Source organism: Microcebus murinus, chromosome 16 (assembly GCF_040939455.1).
Source record: "Microcebus murinus isolate Inina chromosome 16, M.murinus_Inina_mat1.0, whole genome shotgun sequence".
In the NCBI taxonomy this organism is placed as follows: domain Eukaryota; kingdom Metazoa; phylum Chordata; class Mammalia; order Primates; family Cheirogaleidae; genus Microcebus; species Microcebus murinus.
The window spans coordinates 29,063,582-29,085,303 of NC_134119.1; the positions used below are offsets into that span (position 1 = coordinate 29,063,582).

Consider the following 21,722-nt stretch of genomic DNA (forward strand, 5'->3'; position numbering starts at 1 on the left):
TTTGTACTGCTTGAGTCAAAGTTGTAAGTGTGCTCCTCACCCCGAGAGTATACATTGTACTCGTTAGGTATGATTTCACCCATCCCTTCCTCACCCCTCCCATCTGCATGATTTCTGTTGAGTTTTACTTCCATTTGTTTGTAAGAATGCTGATTGGTTAGTTTCAATTAATAGTGAGTACTGTGTTTCCTCGAAAATAAGAGCTACCCATAAAGTAAGCCCTAGCAGGATTTCTAAGCATTTGCGTAATATAAGCCCTACCCCCCGAAAATGAGACCTAGTGATGGGCGTGGCTACGCAGCGTATCTGCACAACCCATGCATTTCATCAAGGAGCGGTAAAGAAGATGAGCAGCCCTTCTCATCTGCCCCACGAGAGCTCTATTGCTCCAAATGAGAGATTGGGGCCAATGGTTCTAAAGGAAATAGAGTCGCAAGAAATTCAGGATGGAATTCGGGGTGTGTAGAGTTATGATGATGTTCCAAAAGAAGACGACTTAACTATATTTGAATAAATGTAGATTGTTGTACCGTACTTAAAAAAAAGAACACATCCCCTGAAAATAAGCCCTAGGGTGTCTTCTTGAGGAAAAATAAATATAAGACCCTGTGTTATTTTCAGGGAAACACAGTACATGTGGTGCTTATTTTTCCATTCTTGCAATACCTCACTTAGGAGGATGGTCTCCAGTTCCATCTAGATTGTTGCAAAAGGTGTTAATTCAATTTTTTATGACTGAGTAGTACTCCAACATATACCACATTTTATTAATCCACTCATGAACTGATGGGCACTTGGGTGTATTCCACATCTTTGCAATTGTGAATTGTGCTTCAATAAACATTCTAGTGCAAGTGTCTTTTTGATAAAATGACTTTTTGTCTTTTGGGTAAATACTCAGCAATAGCCTTGCTGGATCAAACGGTAGGTCTACTTTTAGTTCTTTGAGGAATCTCCATACTATCTTCCACATAGGTTTACCAGTTTGCGGTCCCGCCAACAGTGTGTAAGTGTTCCTTTCTCTCCACATCTAGACCAGCATCTATTGTTTTGGGACTTTTTGATAAAAGCCATTCTCACTGGGGTTAGGTGATATTTCATTATGTTTTTTGGTTTTTTTGTTTTGTTTTTTTTTTTGAGACAGAGTCTCACTCTGTTGCCCAGGCTAGAGTGCCGTGGCGTCAGCCTAGCTCACAAGTAACCTCAAACTCCTGGGCTCAAGCAATCCTCCTGCCTCAGCCTCCCAAGTAGCTGGGACTTCATGCATGCGCCATCATGCCCGGCTAATTTATATATATAATATATATATAAATATATATATTATATGTATATTTTTTTAGTTGGCCAATTAATTTCTTTCTATTTTTAGTAGAGATGGGGTCTTGCTCTTGGTCAGGCTGGTCTGGAACTCCTGAGCTCAAACGATCCGCCCACCCCAGCCTCCCAGAATGCTAGGATTATAGGCGTGAGCCACCGCACCCAGCCTCATTATGGTTTTAATTTGCATTTCTCTGATGATTAGTGATGTTGAGTATTTTTTCATATGTTTCTTGGCCATTAGTTTGTCTTCTTTTGAAAAGTTTCTGTTCATATCTTTTGCCCACTTTTTAATGGGGTTGTTTGATTTTTATTGATGATTTGCTTGAGTTCTTTATAGATTCTGGTTATTAGCCCTTTATCCAATATATAACATGTGAATATTTTCTCCCATTCTGTAGGTTGTCTATTGCTTTGTTGATTATTTCCTTGGCTGTACAAGTCCCATTTATTTATTTTTGTTGTTGCTGTGATTGCCCTTGGGGTCTTCTTCATAAATTCTTTGCCTAGGCTGATATCTAAAAGAGTTTTTCTAACATTTTCTTCTAGAATTCCAGGGTTTCATGTCTTAGATATAAGTCTTTTACCCATCTTGAGTTAATTTTTGGCATTGGTGAGGGATATGGATCCTGTTTCCATCTTCTATATATGGCTATCTAATTTTCCCAATTTGCTATTTACTGAAAGGAAGAAGACAGGAGTGGGAGCAAGTAAAATAGGGTGGGGGGAAACTGACAAATCCAGGTGAATTTGACAAGTATACAATTGGACATGGGAGTCTTTAGCTCAAAGGAGAATTTAAAACAACAGATAAAAATTTAGTAAATTTAGTACTTCATTACATGTACTCACCATTAAATTGGAACTAATCAATCAACACCTATGTGTACAAATGTAAATAACATTCATCAGAAATCAAGCAGGGGGGCGGGGAAAGGAGCGTATGGGTAAATTGCTTTCAGCAAAATAAAACTCCGGTAAATAAACAACAACTAATATCCTTCAGGTGTATGTCTTAACGGAGAGGGCCTTGATTTATCCCTCAACAAGGATGGGTAAAGAAGGCTAGTCCCTGGGCCAGGGACTAGCTCTGACACCATGAACTGTACCCACTTATGTTCTCCCCTGTAATAAGCCCTTCCCCTTCAGGGCATTTTTTTTTTTTATAAACAACTATTCTCCATTCCCACCCCACCACCATCTCAGACTGGAGGTCAGGCTCTACAAATTGGAGGAGGGGTAATCCAGATTTTCCTGCTTTTCTGTGGCATAACAAAAAAGGGTTTTTCTCAAATTCTTTAGGTTAGAAAGGGTCAGGATCTCTCTCATCATCAGGGCATGGAAAAAAACAGCATTCATAAAATTGAGAACATGGATCTTTATGCCTGGAAGGGATTAGAAAAGACACTGTAGAAATCCCTCATATTAAATCACTTAGCCCCAGCTTGAAAAATCAGTTGCAGAACACCCTCTGCCTGTCTAGGAAACCATTTCATGGTAAGGGAGTTCAGCCTGTTAGAACGTATTAATCTGAAGTTAAATGTGGAAACATCCACCACCGTCCTAGGCTTTCTGCATGGTTCCATCCAAAAGAGAACAATCTGTTTAACCACATGACCACCCTGCTGATTCCTATAGACTATCTCACAGCTGACACCATCAACTCCAAAAGAGGAAGATCAACAACTTCAGAACCAAGCAAACAGGAGGGAGCAAGAGTTGAAACAGGGTGAAAAAGCAACAAAAGCAAGGCAGGAACCAGGCTGACTCCAGGGTGAAATCTAGGTTCTGCATCCCAAAGACAGATCTAAATGTTGAGGTCTTTGCAGACAACACTCAGACCTCCAATGGCCCCCATTGCCCCCTTGTCAAAAGTAACATCCAAAGTTATTGTAGACCTTCCTTGTGTAGGGAGCATTTTTTGGCGACCTTGGGCGGCAGTCTCCTTTGAATCTTATTATAATATAAATGATCTCCCCACACACTCTCCTTTGAATCTTATTATAATGTAAATGATCTCCCCACACACTCTACAGCAAGTCAGCCCCATTATCCGGGGCAAGTCACTGTCCCTGGTGGCACATATGTAAGAGAGGTACTTGGCCTATAGAGGGACATGCGTTCATTATCTTTTAGTTCCACAAACCTTCACTGAGAACATGCTTTGTGCTTTGGGGGTTCAAAAATGAGAGACACTGTCCCTACTCTCAGGAATCGCACAGCCCAGCGCAGGGAGACACAGGCAAGTAGGCAGTTCAAAAGCAGGTTTATGCCCAAGGGAGAGGGACTGCGAGGGAGGGTTGGACCCTGATGAGAGGTCTAGATTCCAGGGAAGATGGCCTAGTGCCTCCTCCCTCTCCATGTCTGCAAACACCTCCTCAAAGCTTGTGACAGAGCCCTCTGCAGACTCTCCCAGCGCCTTCATCAGATGCTCACTCAGTCACCAGCCAATGGACTGATGTTTCGCATGGATAAGCTTTTACGTATGTGTCTGGTTCAGAACCCACCAGTCTGCCCCCACTGCAGATAGGCCAATAAAACTCTTGTTCAGATCCACACTGCATGCACACAGTGTTCCAAGCTCCTGGATCTACTGCCTCCTATTTCCCAAGGACCATGAGACTCCTGCTGCTGGCTCTTCCTATCCTTGTGCTCCTACCCCAAGTGATCCCAGGTAATTAGAACTCAGGTAAGCTGCAAAAATGGAGATATAATGAGCTCTGGCTCATGGAAATTCTAATGTGTAACTGAACCCCCAACCTGGGCAGCTCCACAGCTCCAATATTGGGACTCTGTTCCTGGCAGGGGTGGAATCTAAGGGGGGACAGGTTATCCTTAACAGACAGGGGCAATTCCAACAGCCAGTGTTGTCCGTGGTTCTGTAATCCAAGTTGCCACGTAAGAAATTGGGTGAAAGCTTGACTCACTTCAATTCCCTTTCTGGCTTGTGCCAGCTCTTCAAAATGATTCACAAAGCCCACTTCCTGATATGTTCTTGGCCCTAAAGTCCCATTATAGCTGTAAATGAAGTTATTTTTGTTTTCTAATATTCTAGAATTTGGTGAACAGGTCAGAAAATATCTGCAGTGGCCAGGCATGGTGACTCACCCCTATAATCCTAGCACTTTGGGAAGCCAAAGTGGAAGGATTGTTTGAGGCCAGGAGTTTGAGACCAGACTGAGCAACATAGTGAGAGCCCATCTCTACAAAAATTTTTTTAAAAATTAGCTGGGTGTTGTGCCCAGGAGTTTGAGGTTGCTGTGAGCTATGATGATGCTACTGTACTCTAGTCTAGGCAACAGAGTGAGACTCTGTTTCAAAAAAAGAAAAAGAAAATATCTGCAGAGCTATTATGTGGAAGGGAAAACGGGCTTTTCTTCTCCCTTCTACAATGAAAGCCTAAGCTTTTAATAATCACTGCTTTTTATATTAGCATATCTAAAGTCATGGCCAGAATGTTGAAATTGCTACCGAAGAGAACCTGTTTTCGTCTTTATTGTATATCTTTTAAGATGCATTTTAATATATGATCAAACTCTCATAAAATCTAAATATTTCCATTTTATAAAAAAAATAAAGACACTAGATGCAATTACGCAGCATTCTTCTTTCATCTAATGTTTTGTGGCTGCCTTTCCATGTCACCATCTGAAGATTTGTCTCGTTCTTTATAAAGTTATATAGTTCTATTGTAGGATAAACCATAATTTATGTATAGTCATTTGGGACGTTTTCTAATTTTCTAACAACACAGCAGTGAACATACTTGTGCAACTACATTTACATATTTGGACAAGGATTTATATGGGCTAGATTCTTAGAAGTCAAATGACCAAATTAAAGGTACATCTAAAATTATTTATTCCATTAATTCCTCCCTTATGTATCTTTCAGGACATTGCAGAAATTGCCAGCTTCCGGGCTTTTGAGTAATTCTCCAGTTGGAATTCCAGACACAATCGGGAACAATTCTGTGTAATCCATATGGAACCAATTGTGTCTGCTTTGAGTTCTAGCGGAGATATGGAGACTAGGAAAGAGACAGATGTGAAAGATTTTGTAAAAGCAATCCATGAGTCATAGAAACTCGACAAGTGGAGAGTGAAGGAAATATTGACATGTTCAGAGGTTTCAAGTCTGAGTGTTCTTGTAAGATTGGTTAATTGGAGGGAAGAATTGAGATGATGAAAGAAGCATAAAGTCTTCACACTTTATCTTGGACAGCCCCTCCTATTTTAAGGAAGAAAAATAAAAATCAATGACATTTATAGGGACAGGGAGATAACCATACCCTCCCACCAGCAGTGCAAAGGATTTTTCTATCACCGTAATCTCTCCAACACTCAACATTCTTTTTACTAGTCGGATGGGTATAATCTCACACTGCTATTTTAACCTGCAATTCTTTTATTATCCTGTAATCAAAGTGTATCAATGGCTTCCTTCCAGTGACTTGCAAGACTCTATGTGATCTCAGCCTCCATTATACTTCTCTAATGACTCTCCACTTAATTTATTCTACACTTACCATAGCCACCTTATTGTTTTTCAAAAACTTAGAGATAGATCCTGCCTCTGGGACTTTGCACTTGCTGCCTCCTCTGCCTGGTAAGCTCTTCCCCCATTTAGTCTCGAGCTCACCCTTTCCCTTCCTTCTCAATAAGGTCTTTACTTGCCTTCTGATCACACACTTCCTACCCCACTTCCCTGAGTCATTTCTCTCCATTTACTTTCTTCTCTTACTGGCTTATTTATTGTCCCCGGAAAAGACTGAAAACTTCATAAGAACAGAAAGTATGGTCTACTTTTTTTTTTTTTTTTTTTTTGAGAGTCTCACTCTGTTGTCCAAGCTAGAGTGACATGGCGTCAGCCTAGCTCACAGTAACCTCAAATTCCTGGGCTCAAGTGATCCTTCTGCCTCAGCCTCCCGAGTAACTGGGTCTACAGGCATGCGCCACCATGCCCGACTAATTTTTTCTAAATATTTTTAGTTGGCCAATTAATTTCTTTCTATTTTTAGTAGAGACAAGGTCTCTGTTCTTGCTCAGTCTGGTTTCGAACTCCTGATCTTGAGCGATCCTCCCACCTTGGCCTCCCAGAGTGCTAGGATTACAGGCGTGAGCCACCGCGCCTGGCCTATTGAGGTTTTTTTTATGGCCTGATACCTTGCTACAGAAAGTGTGGTCCACAGTCTAGCAGTTTTGGCATCATCTAGAGATTTATTAGAAAACCAGAAACACGGACACTGCCCCACCAACTGAATCAGAGTCTGCCTTTGAACAAGGCCTCTACATAATTCACATGCACATTAAAGTTTAAGAAGCACTGGCCTAACACCTGAGCAAATGAAGCCTATCACATCAGAATACCTGCACTATTCTAAGGTTCTAATAATGTTCTATTTCTTAATCAGGGCATGGGCACATGGTACTCATTTTATTATTAGTCTTTAAACTACACAAATATATTTCATGTACTCATTGGGATATATGTTTTGCAGTAGAAGGTAGTCAAAGAAATTTCATCACATAGGATATGACTAACGCGAATAACTTAATCACAGTAGCAGCAAGATGAACTTTCTTTATGTGGGTAGCTTTACACGTGCCCAGGTAGCTTCATTATAACCGGCCCCAATGCCTTATGATGAGCAAATTTCCTTTCATTGATGGTAAGATTCATCTCACTTTCAGAAAAGTTAAAAACAGGCAGGTAGGAGATTGGAAACTGATATTTTTAGAAACATGGTATTTACCAGGCCTGAGGTGGGGGCGCGGGGGGGGGGGGGTGCAGCCATAGCCTAATTATGACCCACAGTGTGGTTACAGGATGCCAGATATACAATCATGCTGGTAAAATTGAGAGCATCGATGAAATTAGCGATCTTTCTTTTTGTTACCCAGCCTATAGTGGTGAAAAAAAATGCTGGAACAAATCTGGGCACTGCAGGAAACAATGCATAGATGAAGAAGTGATGCAAGAAAAGTGTACGAATCATCGAGCCTGCTGCGTTCCAGAAAGCAAAAGGGACCGGCAAGTTCCTAAGACACCTTCCACACTCTCACATGATTTGCCATCATCAGCACCATTTGATGTGATTTCAACACCAGTGCCCACTACATACGGCTTTGTCGTAACAAGCAAGGAAGTCACAGTTAACCAGTCTGAGGAGGTCCATGCAACTGAGATCTCTCACCCAAAGGTTCATCACAGCTCAGAGTGACGAACCAAATCAGAGCTAAAGCACTGAAAACATCACAGTGACCCTCCCCCAATCCCATGTGTAATTCTAGATAGAAACAGTTGTGTAAAGAAGTCTCAGATTTTCACTGTTTCTAATGATAAACTCTTCAATGCTCTCCTTGAAGTGTCAAATTATTTCCACGACAGATTTTTAACCCATTTTTAGTGTTTCTCGTTTGCTGGTATCCTATGCACAGCCTTGATCACTAAAGTTAAATATTCCAACACTGATCTTTTTTTTTTGAGACAGAGTCTCGCTTGTTGACCAGGCTAGAGTGAGTGCCGTGGCGTCAGCCTAGCTCACAGCAACCTCAAACTCCTAGGCTTAAGCAATCCTTCTGCCTCAGCCTCCCAAGTAGCTGGGACTACAGGCATGCGCCACCATGTCCGGCTAATTTTATATATATATTAGTTGGCCAATTAATTTCTTTCTATTTATAGTAGAGACGGGGTCTTGCTCTTGCTCAGGCTGGTTTTGAACTCCTGACCTCGAGCAATCCGCCTGCCTCAGCCTTCCAGAGTGCCAGGATTACAGGCGTGAGCCACCGCGCCCGGCTTCCAACACTGATCTTTTGATGTGTCCTTCTGTCTCCCCAACAGGTGTCTTGGGACATCAAAGGCATCCCTTGTGTTAGTCCTGCCTCTTAATGGCAGCATAAGTGGTCGAAATAAAATTCTAAATCTTTGCAGCCATAAGAGTAACTATTAAGACACTAAGGCTTTCTTTATAGAACACCTTGGGTGAAAGCAGCAATTTTCCTGCCCATGTAATGTGAATTCAGGCTAAAAGACTATATGAGGTCCAGCTTAAGGTTATAAATTCTCAGTGGAGACTTTTTTTCTATTTACTGAGTACCAAAGTTCAAAACCAGGCAATTTTCCTTGGAAACATCTGTTGAAACAGAAGGAATATTGTATCTGGTATATAACACGTTCAGGACTGAGATTTATGTAGGGGGTCTCCTACCAGACACATATTTTTGCAGATCCTAGGTACTATCTCCTCTCTCCTGCCAACCCCCACCTCTGCCAAAGCCATGGAAACCAAAGTTCAAGTTCACCTGATTCAACAAATGCCTTTAAGACAAAAACAAGCTTCAGTTACTGCCTTCAGAAGAGTGCCTGCTTTCACTTGGCTTTAATATACTTGGCCTTACTTTCTTGCAAGGTCAGGGATGACTAAGAAGCTTTGGGCACAGTGGCTCATGCCTGTAATCCTAGCACTCTGGGAGGCCGAGGCGGGTGGATTGTTTGAGCTCAGGAGTTAGAGAGACCAGCCTGAGCAAGAGCGAGACCCAATCTCTACTAAAAATAGAAAGAAATTAATTGGCCAACTAAAAATATATAGAAAAAATTAGCTGGGCATGGTGGCGCATGCCTGTAGTCCCAGCCACTCGGGAGGCTGAGGCAGGAGGATTGCTTGAGCCCAGGAGTTTGAGGTTGCTGTGAGCTAGGCTGACGATATGGCACTCTAGCATGGGCAAGAGTGAGACTCAGTCTCAAAAAAAAAAAAAAAAAAAAAGAAAAGAAACAAACTTTGTTGTGTATTTTAACTAAGTTTTTAAAAGTTGTTTTCAGTGGGAGGGTCAGACTAATTTCTAAGACCAGTATTCTTCCTGAAACAGAGGTCCAGAACCAACACTTTTCTCCAGATCATAAACTTTGTGGTTGGGCTGAGTAAGAGCATTGAAGGAAAGAGAAAAGAAGTCAACGGATGAAACCATTGCTCAATATCTAAAACCAAAATGCTGGAATGATTCTTTCTTAAGAGCAGGATAGCTATGCTGGTCAGGCTCATTAAGCAGAGCAAAGTGTTGAGCTTATATAGCATGTGGGAGAAGAGCTTGGGGGGAGTTGTGTTGGTTACAGATGTGGGAATGGGTTGATGACAACTTAGAAGCCTGTACACGGAAGTCAACCCAGAGAGCTGATTGGCTGGCTTTCAGAGCCTAATGCTGTCCTTCTGCTTTCAGAGTTGTGTTCTCTGAAGGAAGTTGTCATGGATCAATGAAAAAAAGTTTAAAACTTTTCAAGGTATTCACTTGTTGGCATGGCTATAGAACTATCAGCCTTTTCCTGGGAATATGGAGCATTTTTATTCTCAGGAGAGAAGAGTGACCTCAGAGAAAGCCAGTGGAACAAATGACAAGTGAGGGACCCCAAAAGATGATGGAGGAGGGGCAGCCTGAACATTAGGAGGAAAACAGAGGAAGAGTGAGGTCACAGAAGCCTAGCAAGTTCGGGTTTTCAAGGAGGGAATAAACTATGGGGGAAATGCTGCCCAGAGGCAGATTGAGATACAAGTTGAGCAATATCCTAAAACTTTCAAAAAGGTGACCTTGACCAGAGCCAGTTCAATAGAATAATAAGCACAAAAGTAAATTGTAATGAGTTGAGAAGAGTCAGAGAAACAGAGAAAACTAGTGGGCGCAAGTGAGGCTACTCTACTTTTGACAAAATTTGGAACCAAAGATAAAGAAAGAAATAAGATATTAGTGGGAGGTAAGACACAAAAAGTAAAATTAGAATTTTACATTTAAAAAGTTAGTGTTGGTTGTAATTAGGGGCAGAAGCCTCCTAGGTTTTTAAAGTTTTCAAGGATCTTAACAATCAACAACAGCATCCAACATTCGAATTCCTTCGGCAATAACCACCAAACATAACCCTCAGCCCCACAACTTGAAATTAAGACAGCTTATTCCACATTACAACAGCCCTATTGGTTCTGCCATAGAAATTCTTCCATGAACTAAGCCAAATTTGTCTGCAAGACCTCCACCTGCCAGCTGTGCACCCATCCCACTGGTTCTGGTGCCCCTCTGAGTCCAAGACAGCACAAATTAAGTCATGACGCTGCCTGAGCCCTTCAACCCTCCTTCACTGGGTTCAAATACATTCTCCGTCCATCCTCACTGGCTTGTCTAGCATCTCCCTAATTGTCACTCCAGTTTTCCAGCTTTCTCTCACATAGGGCTGTATCCAGAATGGGACAGAGATGTCACCACGCAAAATCCAATCTCTTACTGTGATTTGCAGTGGATGAAAGACAGACACAGGTAGGATATGCATGAATTTTAATGGGGGGAGTGGGTAGTTTGACAGAAGGTCTGGGTTCCCAGAGAGCTTAAGAATGGTGATCACCAGCACTCAAGGTACTTTTGGCCATCGTTTGTCATAGGACCAGTCCTTATTTTCATCTGTGCCAGAAAGGTTTATCCTCATGTAGGACTGGAGGCAGCATAGTTGATAGCCTCTGCAATAGAAGTAGGGCCTTTCATCCTTTTTGCAAGAGTTTCTACAGACTCCACTGTTACCCATGCATTTAAGAGCACGACGTCTGGCTGGTAAAAAAAAACAACACATAAATAATTAATTTCCACTTAGCAGTGACACAGGTATGATGAGTCAGGGAACATAGTAAAAACCTCAAGGGTGAAAGTGACTTTCACTTCCAGAAAAAATGGAGTAAGTGTATTTTTTCTATTTGTCCTGCTAAGTACGGTTTAAAACCCTAGGCAAAACACATGAAACAAATATAAGAATACTCTGAAGGGTGGGGGGAAAAGGAAGGCAAACCCAGCAGGGGCCTTGGGACCTGAGGAATGAAACAGCCATGAACTTCCTGGGTTTTCTTTTTGTATATCTTGAACTTGTGATGGAAAAGCTGGGGATTTGGAAGCACAAGTGAGTGTATACCTGAAAGGTCCCTGGAAAAGTCTGCTCTTTCTAGCCAAAGGACCAGGAAAGGTGTAGCCAAGCAAGACAGAGCATTTTGGACAATAACCACTCTGCTTTCAGTCAAAAGCCACAGACACAACTACAGCCCAACTCGCACCTCCACCAAAATGGCTGAGTGGAGTCTAGGCCTCTCCCCTCTGCAAGCAGGAAGGAGGTGTAACCTCCCAGGGTGACATCAGAGAAGCCCAAGTGGGAGACCTCGACTTCCCCTACCTGGCAAAAGAAGGCATCCCTCCAGCTCCCTGATAGGGTGGTGGCAGAGGAGGACTTTCACCCTGGCCCTGCAAGAATGAGGAGCCCTCCCCCTCCTCCCTCCAGGTCAAGGGGAGCCAAGTGGAGAAACTGGACCTCCACCCCCGCATGGCAACATGCGTGCTTTCCTCACCAGAGCAGTCAGAGGAGGCAGGCTTACAAAGATCATTTAAATAAGATCCAGAATCTCATAACATAATACCAAAATGTCCAGGTTCCAGCAAAATTTACTTATGCTGAGAACCAGGAAAATCTCAGCTTGAATGAAGACACATCAACAGAACGTGAGATCCATCCCAGTCGTGTCTATCAGTAGTTCATTCCTTTTGATTCTGAATACTATTCCATGGCACAGATGTAGTCGCTCATTATTTAACCATTCACCGATTAAGGGGCATTTTGGACATTTCCAGTGTTTTCTGGTTTTTGTTTTTGTTATTGTTTTAGACCATCTGATTCATTATTTAACAACCCCCTCAAAAGGAAATCTTTTTGAAAATACTTATAGTTTATAAATTAAAGAGGATCGATGTGATAATAGGTGAAGTTTTTGGATAAAATGATATGAAAATTTTAAAATACAATGGCCAAAATAATGTTTTGTATCCTTCTACTTCCAGTAATAATAAAACAGCAATTTGGGATAAAATCTGGCAGAAGAAAGATGGACGAATTTTTTAAAATTTGTCAGAAGGCATCAAAGGCCAACAAGATAATGGATAGTTGATGGGCCAAAATTCAGAAAAAGTTGGGGAAGTCACTATTTTTAATCTTAGCTAATAGATATGTAGCAGTGTTTCATCCTGGTCTTAACTTGCATTTCCCTAATATTAATAGCTAATGATGTTGAACATATTATCATATGTTATTTATATAACCTCTTCACTGAAATGCTTTTTTATGCCTTTTGTCTTTTTCTAATTGGATTGTTTGTTTTCTACTGCTGAGTTTTAAGTGTTGTCTCTGTATTCTAGATATAAGTTCTTTGCCAGATACATGCTTATAAATATCCCTGACCAGTAATGATTTGTCTTTTCAACCATACTTTTCACAGGATCTTTCACAAAGTGAAAAGTTTTAAATTTGGGGAAAATCCAATTTATCCATTTTATTTCTTTTATAGGTTGTTCTTTTCATATCTAAAAACTCTTTGCCAAGCCATTAGTTAGAAGGTTTTTTCCTATGTTTTCTTCTAGAAGTTTTATAGTTTTACATTTTTTACATTTAAGCCTATATCCACTTTGAGTTAGTTTTTGTGTAAGGTGTGAGGTTTAGGTGGAGGTTCTTTTTTTTCTCCCCTTGTAGATTTTCAATTGCTCCAGCATCATTTCATAAAAAGGATATCTTTCTTTCATCAAATTGCTTTTGTACCTTTGTCACAAATCAGTTAGCTGTACTTGTGTAGGGCTTTTTCTGGGTGCCCTATTCTGGTCCATGAACTATGTACCTACTAATATCTCTCCACTAATACTGCAGTCTCAATTACTTTTGCTTTTTAATGTCTTAACATCTGGTAGAATAATTCTTCCAACTTCATTCCTTTTCAATTTTTTTTAATTATTCTTTTCCTTTGCAGATTTCTCTTTGGACAAGGTATAGACAGAATAATCTTACCCATATCTTTAAAAACTCATATTGGGATTTTGATAGGAATTATATTAAATGTATATATCCATTTGAGGAAAATTAACGTCTTTGCTAGTTGAGTATTACAAAATATTAATATAAACATGGCATGCATCTTCATTTATTTAGATCTTATTTTCTTTTATCAGTAGTCTATACTTTTCAGCATACGATTTCTGCACATATTCTGTTAGATATACACCTAGGTATTTTTTTTTTGAGTGATTCTGAGTGATATTGTATTTTTAATTTCAGTGGCCACATGTTCATTGCTAGTATATAGAAATACAATTGATTTTTGTATGTTTATATTGTATGCTGTGACCTTGCTGAACTTCTTTTCTTTTCAAGTTTTTAAAATAACCTTTATTTTTTTTAAGTTAATATATGCAATATAGGAAACTGAAAAACACAAGAACCAAAGAACAAAGTCATCCACAATCACAAGCAATTCACAATTGGACGTGTCCTTCTAGATCCTGACACATACACAACATCCAGTTTTATGGGATTGAGATAGTACAGTATGCATCATGCTTTTTCACACATCATGAATATTTACCAATCGAAAATCCCAAAGCTATGTGAGTATTTTGATAACCAAGAATACACTACACCAACTCAATCTGTTAGGAAAAAATGTAATCCTGCCTTTCTTGGGATGAAAATTTCATAGAAGACAAAAATGGCAACAGGCCTCTAGATAAAAGTACTGGCAGAGTTCCCTTAATGCTCAATTAATGCATTCCCTTAATGCTCAATCTAAAATCAAACATAACGCAACAGAGAACACTAAGTGTAATGTTTCTAAGAGAACTCATTATCAGATCTATACCATTAAAGTATTAGCAAGAAGGTATGTTTATTAATTTTAGGTGTTTTGCTTTTATATTTCTTTTGTTCTGGTTTTTTTTTGTTGTTGTTGTTGATTCTTTGGAATTTTCTACAGAAACCATTGTGACATTTGCAAATAGAGACAGTTTTATTTCTTCATTTCTAATATGTACACATTTTTTTCCTTTTCTTGCCTTAATGAGCTGGCTAGAAATACTCAGAATTAACAAGAACAAACTATTGATACACACAATTTGCATGGCTCTCAAGAGCATACTGCTGAGTGAGAAAAAAACCAATCTCAAAAGCTCACATGATTCCATTTATACAACACTCTTAAAATGACAAAATTATAGAGATGGGAAAACAGATTAGTGGTTGCCAGGGATTAGGCATAGTGACAGAGGGTGTGGACAGGGAAGAGAGCTGATATGACTTTAAAGGAGTACCAGCAGGGAGATCTTTGTGGTGGATGGAATGAGGGAATAGCTGTATATCTTGATCATGGTAGTGGTTACATAAATCTTTGCTTATGATAAAATGGCACAGAAATATACACATATATTTGTGTCATACATTTTATAAAACACTAAAGTAATAAATATTATAAATAGAAATATTTTTAAAATAAGTATATCCATATATTGTACCAATATCAGTTTCCTGGTTTTTATGTTGTGGTATGGTTATGTAAATATATACATAACCATCGGGGGAAACTGGATGAAGGGAACACAGAACCTCTTTCTTGCAACTTCCTGTGAATCTATAATTACTTCAAAATAAAAAGTTAAAATATAAATAAATAAAATAACCTAAGAGGCTATAGACAGAATAAAAGAACAGGATCTAAAATCAAGAAACCCTGGGTTCCAATCCTGGCTCCTATTTTACTTGCTGTGTGGTCTTGGGCAAGTTTCTGTACCTCTCTCTTCTACCCTTTTCCATCTGTGCAGTGCAGGCTGTAATAGTACCTAATGCCTAGAGTTGTGAGGGTTAATGGCTTCATAAATGGAAAGCAATTGGGGACTGGCACATAGTAAGAACTAAATAAATGTTAACTATTATTGTTGTTGCTTTTATTATCACATAAGGTTTCTTTGCTGAAGGATTCATTTCTGGACTACACCTGTGAACACAGCTTGAGACTATTCTCACGAGATTAGGCAGACGGAAGTCCTTCAGTGACAGCCAGAGGTGTTTTGTTTTTGTTTTTGTTTGGAAGCTGTTCACACATAGGAACTGGAGACATGTTCCCCAGTCCAAAATAAGCATTCAGGAAATGCTAGCCATTTGCATTATAATTATTTCCCCTTGGGATTGAGGTCTCCAAAACAAAAATGATCCTTTGACTGAAAAAATAAAATAAAAATAATGCCCATTACCATTTGCTGAGTATCCAGTATGAGCCACCTGGTATACGTTAATTGAACCTTTCCTAGGGCCATCTGGAGTAGATGTTTTTGTTTCCTTTTCTTGCACTGTGACACTGAGACTCAGAGAGGAGCAGTGTTCTGGCAAAGGCCTCATAACTAGTAGAGGCCGAGCAAGGACTCAGACAGCACTCAGTGTGACTCCAAGCCCATGCCCTTTCTCACGCGCCACGCTGCTCTCTCCGTGTTAGGGCTTGGCCAGGGGAGGTCGGGGCCTCTGAACAGCCGTTATCCAGAGCCAGTGTCAGATCCAAGAGATTCGAGGAAGCCTACTGGACCAAAAACCACACCCTTTCTGTCACATCCTTGGGAGATAAGGTTCTTTTCCATCTTCCTTGAGAAGGAGAGCCAATTTGCATCCCAAAGAAGAGCGGGCAGAACTGTACATTCGGGAGGGTGGGCAGTTAGATCAGCCTGCTTCATGCTTTCTCCTTGGAGAGAGGCCACAGCAGCCCCGGAAAGGGGTTTCAAAGGTGCCAAAACTAACTCCCAAAGCTTTTGTTAGGGGCTCTGTAGCTCCTAACACCCCCCTGCTTGTTGGTTTCATGTCACTCTGCACCACCAGGCACGTAGCACCCACATCCACTTCTTGTCATCTTCCACGTTCACTCAGCCCTCTCACCAGAAGTCAGAGAATTCCTGCTTATTAATCCCGGTATTGTCTCGAGCATACTTATGAACATAGGTCACTTTTCCCCTTTGAGCCTCAATTTCCCCATCTGTGAAATGGGAAGACAGGGAGAGGCTGCCTGAGAGTCTCACAGTTTGACAGTGGTTAAGAATGAAGGAAGTGGGGCCAAGTGCGATGGCTCATGCCTGCAACCCCAGCACTTTGACAGGCCGAGACAGGAGGATCGCTTGAGGCCAAGAGTTCCAGGTCAGCCTGGACAACATAGAGAGACCCTGTCTCTACAAAGGCAATAACAATTAGCCAGGTGTGTTGGTGCATGCTTCTCGTCCCAGCTACTTGGGAGGCTAAGGAAGGAGGATCTCTTGAGCCCAAGAGTTCAAGGTTGCAATGAGCTATGATGACACCACTGCACTTTAGCCTGGGCTACAGAGCAAGACCCTGTCTCAAAAAAATGTTTAAAAATGAAGGAAGGAAGGAAGTGTGGCAGGGGAATTGGGCACCTTATCTCCCAAAGGAATAATCTGAAGGCGTTTTCAAAATTTCATATTCCCAAACTCCAAGTCCAGAGATTCAGACACAGACTTAAGTGTCTTCTGGAAACTCTCCATGGCTCAATGTTGAGATCTGAACCTTTTCCTCAGTGTTCTTGATAAATGTTATTGACCAAGTGAATAGATAATGATTCGTAATGAATACATTTCAAATTGGGACATGAATGGCTGTGTGTGGAGAGGTTAATGCCAAACCCCAAGTATTGGGGGAATCCTTAGACCCTCCTAGACTCCCTCCAACACTGTGAAGCCTGTGTGTTTTAAGAGCAAAATAACTGAGGAATAATAAGAACCTATGTGAACAAGACCCAGGAACATCTCTGCATCCTTTCTGACACTGCCAAGTTTGCCTGATGCAGTGGTCCTCTGCTCCCCCAGCCCAGAAAGGATCCCACCCAGATTCCCAGAACCTGGAATCAGTTATGTGTACCCCCACCAAATCCGTTGATGCTTTCACTCTTGAATTCATCACGCATCTATTCCTTCCACCAAGAAGCGCTCACAAAATTCCATTCATGCCAAACACCAGACTTAACACCAGGCACACAGATGTTTATATAAGAGATTCTCAGCCCCTAAGGATTTCCATCTAATATGTGTGTGTGTGGGGGGGGGATTGATGGAAAGGAGACAGAGCTCCGTGCAGGAACACGGTAGCCGGAGGGGAGCCAGCCCAGCCCAAAGTTCCCCTCTCTTCTCACCCATCCCCTGCTCTGCCCACAGCCCCGCAATCAGGAGCATCCCCTGGCACTTCTCCTGCCTAGGGGTGCACACCCAGCGGGCCCCACCCTCCAGGGTGGGCCTTGGGGAAAGGCCCGTGCAGTTCCTGGAAGCAGACACAGGTTCCCTAGGCAGGGAATCCAAGGAGCCAGCTAATCAAAGCACAGGCCAGCAAGGGGCAGGGCAGGCAGAGGCTCCAGGTGGGTATGATCCCCTTGCCCCCAGCCACTCCTCACCCCATGAGGAGGGACTTAGCCAGAGGAAGCCCAGAATAAGACCACAATCAGAAGAGGGTGCTTTTCTTTCCAGAGTCTTAGAACAGAAATATTGAATTGAGAGCAAATTGTCTTCCTGGATCAGAGTGAACCCCTTCTGTCTGTCTCTGTGTCATGCACCATGCTTTACAAAGCACTCTGGGTCCCTGATCTCGCTGCAGGAATACAGTTCAGGGGTGAACGACTGTGTTGGACGAATGAGGCTCTGAGAATGGGACTTGAGATAACAAAGCCTGGGAAGACGCCGGTCCCCTGGATTCCAATCAGGATTCTGACATGTTCCCCGTGAGTTGGTCTTCTCCCTGGATAAATTGTCACTTGAAATGAGACAGACTTCTGTCTCCCTCAGAGTCTAACACAGAAGAAAGACACACAGCACATATTCTGTAAATGCGTGAAGAAATGCATGAACAATAGCAGCAGTTGACATTTATTGAGGGCTTGCTATGTGCTGGGCACTATGCTCTGCATCATCTCATTTCATTCTTACCATGATCCCATGATCCTGAGACAGATCTACCATTATCCTAATCATCTTACAGATGGGGAAGATGAATTTCTTTCTTTTTTTTTTTTTTTTAGACAGACTCTCGCTCTGTTGCCTGGGTTAGAGTGCCATTGTGTCAGCCTAGCTCACAGCAACCTCAAACTCCTGGGCTCAGGAGATCCTCCTCCCTCAGCCTCCTGAGTAGCTGGGACTACAGGCATGTGCCACCACGCCCACCTAATTTTTCTATTTTTAGTAGAGATAGGCTCTCGCTCTTGCTCAGGCTGGTCTTGAAGTCCTGACCTCAAGCGATACTCCTGCCTCGGCCTCCCAGAGTGCTAGGATTACAGGCGTGAGCCACCGTGCCCAGCTGGAAGATGAATTTCTTAGCAGTTTATAGGCAGAGTCTGCCAGTGGCAAGTGGCAGAGCTGAGGTGAATAGATGAATAGGTAAATCAGTGAAAGAATGTAAACAATGAATAATGAACAAATTTATATATAAATGAGTAAATTCATGTGTTTTATCTCTGTTTTAGTTCTTAGAAACCTTCTGATCCCTGAGGCTGTGGGCCCTTCACCATCAGAAAGCATGTCACCTGATCTCCCCAGGAACCCAAGGATTTGGGCTCTATTCAGCTCCATCCGTCCCCAGCCCCTTCTCTCCCAAGATGGACCAACTCTCCCAGCGCAAGGATTCTCCCCCTCCCTAGGCATCTGCTGTGTCTTTAAATCTCTCAGGCCCCACCATGCTCTCCTCAGTCCACTCCTGACTCGATAGCCTCTCCTGGGCTGGCCAATGGGGAAGCAGCTCCAAGACTGCAGTCATCACCACCCCACTGCTGCGACCCAGCCCCAGGGACCGCTCTCCACTACGCTTTAAGCCCCACCCTGCCATTGCCCCACCCTCAGTGCATTTGGGGCATCATTCCTTATGATCAACAGACACGAGAAAGCAATTTGTGAGTTTAATGGGATGTGGACACTAAGGAGCCTGAAACAAAGTCATTTCTATACATGATTCCTATGTTGTCTTCTTAGTTGTGGCTGGAGTGGGCATGTGAGCAGTGGTCCAGCCAAGGATTCCATCAATTGTTACTGGTTGGATTGTTAAATAACGACTAAGGACACAGCAACGTTTACGATTTCGGCAGCGTGAGATGCTGTCTTCATCATTTTTGCACACCAACCGGCAGTATCCATCCATCCAACATTCTCCTTGGGGGCATAGGAACAGCCATTAAGCAGACACTAGTATTCCTCAAGTGGAGGGATAAGAGGAGGCAGAGGAGGAGCAGGAGGACAGAGAATAAGGGAAGAAAGCAGGTTGAGTAGATAATGCTGGACCCAGTCCCAGGAAAGGAGAGAAGAGACCTGAGAAGGGGAGAGAACTGAAACATTTATTCCAGCTGGGAACCCTGGAATTTTCAGGCGAGCCTTCTTCAGACTTCCTGCCCTTCTATCTTCCCACCCCCTGACTTCCTACTCCTTACTTTGGGATCAACTGACATTAATGAATGACCCTCCTAGCAAAGCTTGGGAATGACAGGAAAAGGACAACAAACACCTGTAATGTCAGGGAACCAAAGGGATTCACTCGCCCTACAACAAACAGACCCAGCTCCTTTCCAGAGTTTGGCCTTGTCTAACTTAAGCCCAGCAAGCCTCAGCTGTAGCCACAACCCAACCCACTCTCCAATCCTCCTTGACCCCATATTCACCCAATTCAAACTTAAAGCCTGGTCCAACCTAAATTAGAACTCCTAGCCTTTGCCCCCAAGCCCCAACTCCAAACCAAACCCAAATCTAACCTAGTTACCAACCTCAGTTCCCACCATCAACCCAACACCAAGTGGCACTAACTCGCAGCCTAATCCCCAGCCCTAGCTCTGCTCCACTCAAAATCCCATTTCCTCACCAACTCCACCCCAAGCCTTCGGGGAAGCCCAGGTCCTCACCTCCACATCGTGGTAATATTCCTCCATCCCTCCAACCCAAGGCTTTTCTCCCCCTTCCTAACTGGACCCCAGCCTTCAACCTAATCTCCCAAAGTCCTCAACAACGCCCCAACCCACACCCAATCCTCCACCCCTAAGCCCTCTCCCAGGCTCCCACCAGAATGTCACTCCAGCCCCTAAGTGCCAGATGCTCCAAACATCTGTCATCACACCACCTTAGCAAAAAAGAATCGAGGAGAAATGTTAACATGAGATGGTTCTGGGCAAACCTCCCAAAGCTGCATGAAAGGAAGAAAGGCTTCAGCTGCTACCCACAGGGAGAGGGGAGGAAAGAGGAGAAACCCACGACCAGAATCCCAGACCCCTGAGAGAGGCCCAAGTTACCTGACATCACTGGTTCTGTGGCCAGGAGGAGGGCAAGCAACAGGAAAAGAAGCTTCATGGCTGGCAGGACCCGAGAGGAGGCGGCTGGGCTGCAGGGGATGGAAGCAGAGTTCCCTGCAGCAGGGATGAGCCTTTCTTTTATCGGCAGGGCCGTGGGCAGCGAATTGGAACAGGAGGGGATAGCAGTGAGGTCAGCCAGGCCAAAGGACAGTATGTAGCAGATGTCTCAGCAAAGCACAAGAAGAGAGTGTGGGAAACTGGCTGGCCTCCGTGCCAGTAAGGACACAGGCCAATTAAAGCCATTTGGCCTCCTGAGACTCACAAAGGAATCTATTAACACATAAATATATATCAAGAAACATTTAATTTAAGAATTACTTATTCTCAGCTTCCTAACAGAAGGATACACACGTGGATGTCTTTCTGAGTCTTGAACTTGCCAATCTTATTCCCACTCCGGGGCCTTAGCAGGTGTCATTTGTTCCCCGTGTGAAGCCCTTTCTTCAGTCTTCCCATGGATGACTCCTGCTCATCCTTCCATCTCATCTCAGATGTCTCTTTAGAGAGGTTTCCCTGGTCACCCTAGATAATGAAACTCCAACCACAGTCACTCTAGATGGCAGTAAATTTGTTTTATGATGTTCATAGATCCATCTGTTCTTTGAAATTTATTTTACATGTTTGTCCCTCCTTTTAGAATGTGAGAAACTTGGCTTATACTCCCAGTTCTCATAACGTCACCTGGTGTAGTAAGATATTAATTCAGCTTATTTTAACAGATATCCCTCCCAACAATAATGATTCCAAAAGACCAACAATGATTCTGCAGTTAAGTATGGCAGCTTCACAATTCAGCGGGCAGCTTGGTTCCTTGTGACTTGACGCTCTGTCACCCTCGATGGCAGCTTCACGTGATGATTCAAGAGCTGTTCCAGTTCCCACCATCAAGTCCCTGTCCAGCCATCAGGGATGGGGGAAGAGAAGGAAGGGAAGCGCAACACACTTCCCTTTAAGGACGCCACTCAGAAGTCACATGCTTGCTCCACTCCTGTCCATTGCCGGAGCTCATTCACACTGCCACGCCTAGCTGCAAGGGAGGCTGGAAATGTTTTCTTTATTCTGAGCAATCATGGCTAGCTAAAACTCAGGGGTTGTCTTACTAAGAGGAAGGGAAGAACAGACACTGGGGGAGAGCTAGCAATCCTTGACATACCTGGCATGAAATATTAAGTGATATTTAATATTTGTAGACTCAATGAATAATAAATATTATTTT

The 21,722-nt window shown here is 42.6% G+C and overlaps 2 protein-coding genes across 2 annotated transcripts; one reads left to right on the forward strand and one right to left on the reverse strand.

Annotated features, from left to right (window-relative positions):
• Window positions 1-3,933: 3,933 nt before the first annotated feature.
• Window positions 3,934-7,540, forward strand: DEFB118 (defensin beta 118). The gene is made up of 2 exons (XM_012754646.2): window positions 3,934-3,991; window positions 7,221-7,540. The coding sequence occupies exons 1-2, from the start codon at window positions 3,934-3,936 to the stop codon at window positions 7,538-7,540; spliced, it is 378 nt and encodes a 125-aa protein (XP_012610100.2).
• Window positions 7,541-10,707: 3,167 nt separating this feature from the next.
• Window positions 10,708-20,504, reverse strand: DEFB119 (defensin beta 119). The gene is made up of 2 exons (XM_020281975.2): window positions 20,447-20,504; window positions 10,708-10,901 (listed from the first exon to the last, which is right to left on the reverse strand). The coding sequence occupies exons 1-2, from the start codon at window positions 20,502-20,504 to the stop codon at window positions 10,708-10,710; spliced, it is 252 nt and encodes an 83-aa protein (XP_020137564.1).
• Window positions 20,505-21,722: the final 1,218 nt, after the last annotated feature.

Coding starts and splice junctions, on each gene's coding strand:
- DEFB119 (XM_020281975.2), bottom strand. CDS start 20,504: ATGAAGCTTCTTTTCCTGTTGCTTGCCCTCCTCCTGGCCACAGAACCA. Junction 10,902..20,446: donor CACAGAACCAGTGATGTCAG/GTAACTTGGGCC, acceptor TTTTTTTACCAG/CCAGACGTCGTGCTCTTAAA.
- DEFB118 (XM_012754646.2), top strand. CDS start 3,934: ATGAGACTCCTGCTGCTGGCTCTTCCTATCCTTGTGCTCCTACCCCAA. Junction 3,992..7,220: donor CCTACCCCAAGTGATCCCAG/GTAATTAGAACT, acceptor TTTGTTACCCAG/CCTATAGTGGTGAAAAAAAA.